General features: G+C 36.2%; 1 protein-coding gene across 3 annotated transcripts in view; it reads right to left on the reverse strand.

Annotated features, from left to right (window-relative positions):
• Vamp7 (vesicle associated membrane protein 7) overlaps positions 1-6,489 on the reverse strand; it is a 52,478-nt gene extending 45,989 nt beyond the window's left edge. Inside the window, exons 1-2 of one of the 3 annotated variants that reach the window (XR_003733642.2) lie at positions 6,350-6,489; positions 658-812 (exon numbers count right to left, since the gene is read on the reverse strand). Coding sequence is in view for 2 of the 3 variants with exons in the window: in XM_028861749.2 (XP_028717582.1) it covers positions 658-803 (146 nt within the window). In the remaining variant the exon portion in view is untranslated. The remainder of the gene's footprint in view (positions 1-657; positions 813-6,349) is intronic. The other 2 variants (XM_028861750.2, XM_028861749.2) reach the window with 2 other exon arrangements.
• Positions 6,490-7,214: the final 725 nt, after the last annotated feature.

The raw sequence follows: 7,214 nt of genomic DNA on the forward strand, positions 1-7,214 counted from the left end.
CCTACCCAGTTTTATCATCATCATGCTGAGTACTAGCCACAAAGAATGACTAACAATGTCATAAATATGACTGCATAACTCTGTTCCTTCTAACTTAGAATGCCACTATTTTGTAGTCTCTACTATACCTATCTACAGATTTCATCATCAAACCATAATCTTTATGAAGGCAAATACCACATTTCTTGTCATAACACTTGCAACATGTAAAGTGTCTATCATTAGCTAAGTACTGAGCTAATATTTACTAAAAGAATGAAAAAAGAATACTGTTTATATTATCTGTATCATTCCACTTAGCTTAGAACTCTATAGTAAAGCCATTTTATATGTAACATTTCCATATCTTTCTTTAATATACCATTTTAATGATAGGATAAAATAATCATAAGTTAAATTAATAAGTAACAAAACCAGACTTTACTGTTTTGAGATAGGGTTTCATTCTATGGTTTAGAGCCTTGAACTCACAGTGGGATCTAGTAATAGGATTATAGGCATGAGCTATAGCCACATTGCCTAGCTTAGCACCAGAAATTTTCTAAGCTGATCAAATTATTGTTTTGTCAAATTAATCTACCTAAAAGCTTACTCTCTACTGTTTTTATTACAATAAAATTATTTCCTTCCCTCTACCACATGCAGATTAGAACTCACTTGCCATGTGAGTACGTTAGTTTATTATTTTCAGAGGGTATCTTAGCCAGAATCTGCTCTGTCACCTCCAGGAAGTTTCCTCCACACCAAGCATGTTTGGCAAGGATAGTAGTTCCCCTGGCAACAACAGCAAAAAGAATGGCCATGACTTCAATCTATTAAAAGTAAAAAAAAAAAAAGGACACAGATTTAGAATATTACTTAGGCATGAGCTTTCAAAAGTAAACATTTATCTACATCCATCTAGAGATAGTAGAACAAGCCACTATAGTATAAAAATCAATGAAGACTTAATAGGAACTGAGGACACAGCTCAGTGATATAAAGTGTGCTTAGTATGCCTGTAACCCTAGGCTTGATCCTCAGCAATAAGGAAAAAAAAGAGAGAACCTCAAGATTTTCTACAAGCTTATGACTTAAACTGCTTATAGTTACATATCAGTGTACACACAGGATGTATTTATAAATTGTATAGCAGAAACTGATACTCTTTTGAAAAACAATGGTCATAACATAAAGATGCCATCTCAATTTAATGAAATAATCTCATCCTGAAAATTTATCTTAGGGAAATAGTTTAGCAGAAACTAGATGTTAGATTCATGATAACAGTAACAACAACCCATATTTATTAAGTTTTCACCTTGTAACAGACATTAGTTTAAGTACTTTATAATTAACTCATTTAATCTCCACAACTCAATGGGATTATATTCAGTTACGGTGCTATCATAGATAAGGAAACTGAGGCATTGACCACATAACTATTTTTCTCAAGATTACAAAGCTACAGTGATATGGTGATTTAAACCCAGACAGTGTGATTCTAGAACACACATGACTATATAGAATATTTATATCATATAATTTATGCCTCTAAGATAATCACCTCTAATATAAAGGCATCATCCATAAAAGAAACCAAATTAAATTAACACAAAGCTTCCATAAAAGAAGAATGATTTTATAATTTATGGTAGAACCTTCATAAATAAAATATTACCAAAACAATATGGCATGAGTTAAAAATTACTTTCCTAAAAAAATTACTTTGCTGACATTTGGATATGAATATGCTTATTTTTCCCTCAAACAGAGCAGATTCCTCTGTTTCGTGGTTTAAGATATAGAAATTAACAAATTAACTCTTCAAAGTAATATAATTTAACATGTGTATTTTCACCAAGTAAATCAGTGGTTCTCAAACTATAGTGAGACTATAAATCACATTGGGTAGCAGAATGAGTCACTTGACATAGTCTCTTAAAATCTGATTTTTAAGCCAGAGGTCAGATTCTGAAAACTGTAGTTAAATAACCTGGCCTGGATGAGCCTAGAAGAAAATAATTCACATAACCATACTTCATTATACGAAGTAGAAAACTATGAAGTGCCTGGGGTCAGGGAATCTGCTGAGCCATGAATGGAATCTCAGCATTAAAGGACAGTACATAGAGCAAAAGGCATTCATCTAGTAGGATCTCGTCTTCATTCCTACTGCCTGAATAAATTTGTTCCCTAGAGTTATGTCTTCAGCCATCTTCTTTCCAGGGTCCTCTGTACAAATAAATATGTAGGAAGTTACACTTTCCAAACCAGTGTCTCATACTTTTTTCTCCCTTGATCTAAAAGCCTCCCTTGACCATGTATCACCACTCTGCAGTTATTCTATTCCTTAGACTCTTGTCTATATATTATCTTTGCTTCTCTACCTACTTTTAACTCCTCAACTTACTATACTCTGGCTTTTGCCCTTAAAAATCCAATATAATGCTTCCTAAAATCACCAACAACCTCCCTCTATGCTATAAAATGATCATTTTTCTATTATCACCTTACTTTATTTCTCAAGAATATTCAACATGCTAATTGATTCTCATTCTTGAAACTTTCCTATGTATTTGGCCTCTCTGGCTTTCTTCTTGATGACTCCCCCCACCCCAAATGCAACACTAATCCCCTAAGGGATTGATTCTATATCCTTTTATCAAAGATGAGCTCATGTGGACTTGACATTTAAAATATAATTCATAAAAAATACATTGTATATAAAATAGGGTCAATGATAAACCCAAGACATAACCAACAATTAAGGGAAAGATAAAAGAGTAGACACCCACAAAGAAAACTCAAGAGGACCAACTGGGAAAATGTGGCTCAGAGGCCAAAAGGGAAAGAAAAATTTAAAAGGAACAAGTTTTAGTGGCTGGATGTGTTGGCTCATACACAGAATGAGGACTAGAAAATAGTGACTTCAATTTTAAAAGAAAAGAAGCTATTGCCTAGGGTCAAAGAGACATATAGTCGAGCAAATGAAAACACAGAGATAAAGAAATAAGAATTCATATGGTATCCAGACAGAAAGATGAGACAGTGATAACCTTGGTCATTCTGCAACTTCAAGAAGAAAACCAAGGTTTGCAACAACATAAAAAAGATTTTTTTCATCAGCTGTAAACTCGTTATGAACCAAGGGCACGAGGTAACTGTTTAAAATGCTTAAATAATCTTACATTGTGTTAAGAAATGGGGTAATTTGCTCTCTTTAAGTTCTATTACTATTCCATGCCATGCTGGTTAGACCGTACAAAGAACACTGAATTTAGTTTTAGATATCTCAAGACTGAACAGAAGGGAGAGACTACATGTGAGAAATCTGAAGATTATATCATATAAAGAATGGCTTGAGGAACTAAAGATAGTTAAGAAAAAGAGAAGAAAAGGGAATGTAAAACATTTTTAAAGTTTATATAAAGTGTGTATGTATTGGAATATAGAGCGCACTATTGAGAGTAAGATTGGGAACAGTGGATATAAGTTACAGAGAAGTAGTGTAATAAATAGTATAAAGAATAATTTTCCCTCAATAAAAGTAGTTCTGAATTAAAATTTAAACTGTTAAACATTGCATATATAGCAACAAAAACCTGATTTTCTTTCCAGACGTCACTAATAGGAATGTTTTTACGCTGTCATGTATTACTAAAAAACTCCACCTACAGTCAAATCTGCTCACACTGTAACTCTTTTGCAGTTGAATGTGTTAACATATTGATGAGTATTGAAATAACAGAAACAACTGTAGCAGAAAGAACACTCACTATATTTGAAATAAGGAAACCTAGCTCTACTAATTATCAGCACTATGTGACTGTCTAATAAACCACAAAATGCTGTATAAAGTAACATTCAGAAAGAAAAAGCATGGAATAAACCAGATAGAGAAGCAAAATAACATAATGGAAATACCAGATTTTTCTCAATGCTGTTTCTCCCAATTCCCTTAAACATTTCTCACTTAGGCCAACAGCCATTATCCCAATTCTACATAGATCTTGCTAAGAATTCTAAATTAGTTTTCTGTGGCAGCCATAAAGATTACCAAAAACCAGGTGGATTACCACTGACAAAAATTTATGACCTCAAAGCTCAAAAGGCCAGAGGGGCAAAAATCAAGGTTTTGGTAGGGCCATGTTCCCTATGAAATCTGTTGGGAAGAATCTTTAGTCTCTTCTAGTTTCTGATAATTTGCTAGCAATTCTTTGGCTTGCAGTTGCAGCACTTTAATCTTTGCCACTCTAGCCACATAGTGTTCTCCTGTCTTCACATAACATTGTTTCTGTGTTTCTTCTATCCTTATGAGACAAATCATATTAGTCAAGTGTCCACTGCACTCCAATATGACCACATCTTTATTTACAAAACCCTATATGCAATAAGGTACCATGCACAGGTATCAAAAGTCAGGACTTCAACATAGCTTTATGGAGGACACAATTAACAGCACTCACTGTTCTCAAATCAATCCTATTCTCTCTTTTCCATATAATTTACATCCCCCTAACTTGCTTCTCCTACTTCTAAAACCACCTACCTCATCGCTTTCCTCATTGATTTTAGAGACTTGTTCTTATAGCTATGGGGCAATCTACTATAGTTTGGACTTAGAAAAACCTGTTGTAGCTGGATGTTGTTATGGACACCTGTTATCCTAGCACTTGGGAAGTAGAGACAGGACTATCAATAGTTCAGGGTAAGTCTCAGCAATATAGTGAGTTCAAGACCACCCTGGATGTGACAGCCAAAGCAGTAGACAATGGAGTTATGAAACCGATTAAGAAAGGACTCCTATACTAAAGGAAATCATAATACAAAGGGAGACAGACATAAATAAATACAACAATGTATAGAGAATAAATAATCTAAAAATAACCACAATTGTTTAAATTGTTCAAAATAAGATTATGTAATTATGATTCTAATCTTGAATGAAGACAAAGAATGACTAGATACCAATCTATGTATCAGCATTTTCCTCAGTATACTGTTAACATTTCTCCTTAAAAGAGAAGTCAAAGTGTTTGTTTTACCCTTTCTTTCCAATTCTCAGCACAATACCTAGCACAGAATGTTTACTGAACAGTTAAGTGAACACTGGGTGCACTTAAAATATTATACCTAGTAGATAACTATATTCTATAGAAACTGGGAAGAAGAATATTTTTTAATACCAAACTCTTTCCCTAATTCAGGTGCAAGAGTTGACTGATAGTAATCCAATTACCAACTATTTAGTCTGAGACATAGCAAGAAATAAGTCAATGGCAGATAAACCACAAACTGTGGTTTATTACAATTTGTTAGATAACCTTGGAATGGATAGCAAAGGAAGAACACTGTAAAGACAATTAAAAGAAGGGATGTTTATGAAAAGTCAGGTTACAGATCAAGATTACTCTTGTTGCTATCACAATTATTATTTCTCAGAAATGATCTGAAGTCCAACTCTCACTTTCTCAGGAAAGGATTTTATTCTGTCAAGCGAACTACCTTTAAAGTTTTGCATTAGCCAACATACACCACCATATTGATTTATTATTCCTACTTATCCCTCTTCCCCAAACATGTAAGTTCCTATATTAGTCATCTCCTATGTCTTGTTTACTACCAATGTATCCCATGCACTTAAAAGAGTATCTAGTATGTATTTATTCTTTAATAAGTATGTTAAGTACATTGCTTCCAGCCATAGCTATTCAAAGGGAAAGAATTTTCCAAACAGAATTGGTGATGCAAGTCATAGAGTTAGATGAATAAAATCCCAAGAAAAAAAACCTGATAATTCACTGGTTATGAGAGTCAGAGCCATATTGACCAAAGAGTCAAATACATAATCAATTTGGTAAATATTGGCCATCAATAAAAATAACAGTAACACACTCAAACAATAGGTTTGAGTGGAGATCTGCCTCCTGGAACTGAGAAAGAGGAATGTCAATACTGCTAAGGGTGTAAAGGAGGGGTGTGTGTGTGTGAGGGGGAGGCTAGGAACTCACAATGAAGCACGAACAGAAGGAAAACATGAAGCAGAAAGTGATGTCGGTGATCATGGGCAAAAGAGTTTTTTTGGCTATAGAAAAGTCTGCAGAACGCGAATGAAAGAAACTTAATATTTTCCACCCTGTAATTACAACTTAAATGACGTGTTCTGACACTAACCCGAGACCGCTTCAGCAGCGTAAAACATACTTTGCCCAAACTGGACCTGCTCAACAATTAGAACTGTAAAAAACAGAAAAATCCAAGTCACACTTGCCCTGCCTTTTGCTCCATCCTAGCACCTTCTAGTTTACACCTTCGCTCTCTCTCCGGAGTCTCCTCACCTCCCGCAAAAACGCCCCACTCCTTTTACCTGTCCCGGTACCCTCTAGTGGGCACTCAGGGTCTTGGCCAAAGGGCGCAGGTCCTCCCAGTGTCGCCTAATGCCGGAAATCAGAGAAGGATGAGACCTGACGCCGCAGGCTTCCGTGTAAAGCGCCCCGCCTACGCGTGGCCTCCTGGGAACTTGAGCTCTCCTCCAATGGGAGCAGGTTAGAGGGCGGGATCTGAGACGTTCCCTATCCTCCGCACTTCCCAGGACCCATACTGCACTCTGGGAGTGGTAGTTCCGGCTATAATGTCGCCACTTCTGCTTTATGTCGGATCCAACAGCTCGTAAACAACATCGAACCCTGTACTATGTAATCCCAGGAAACGAGAGGATGCAAGACAACACAAGTAGTCTGCCAGTATAATCAGCAAGATAAATGAGGAATTGAGCTTCCCCCGCCATCTCCCCACTGAGTCTCAGAAGATAATGTCGCCTGTTCATAGACAAAACAGAATTTCTCTGGCAGGAACCCTTTTTACCTTCGCTATGAAAAAATTTAACTTTCTCGTGTTTCTCACCAATCATTTCCCCCATGCTTTAGCAGCAAAAATAACAGCAGCAGCAACAACAACAGTAATCAGCAGCAGCTACTTTCCTGTGATTTGTGTCTGCTATGCTGTATCCTTTTCCTCCCTTGAAGAACTGTTTCTCATCACCACCATTACCAGCGCCACTGCCCCCACAAGCTCCCTGCTTCCTTGCTCTTTAGCATCATCATTTAGAGACCCTGGAGTTTTCTCTTATGCAAAACATTTCAAAGTCACCCTTTTCAACCTCCCACTTCCAGCCTCCTCACCACACACAGACTTAAGTGATGATCATTCTCCAACCTCTCCATTTCATACAA

This window comes from Peromyscus leucopus, chromosome X, assembly GCF_004664715.2.
Source record: "Peromyscus leucopus breed LL Stock chromosome X, UCI_PerLeu_2.1, whole genome shotgun sequence".
Taxonomy (NCBI): domain Eukaryota; kingdom Metazoa; phylum Chordata; class Mammalia; order Rodentia; family Cricetidae; genus Peromyscus; species Peromyscus leucopus.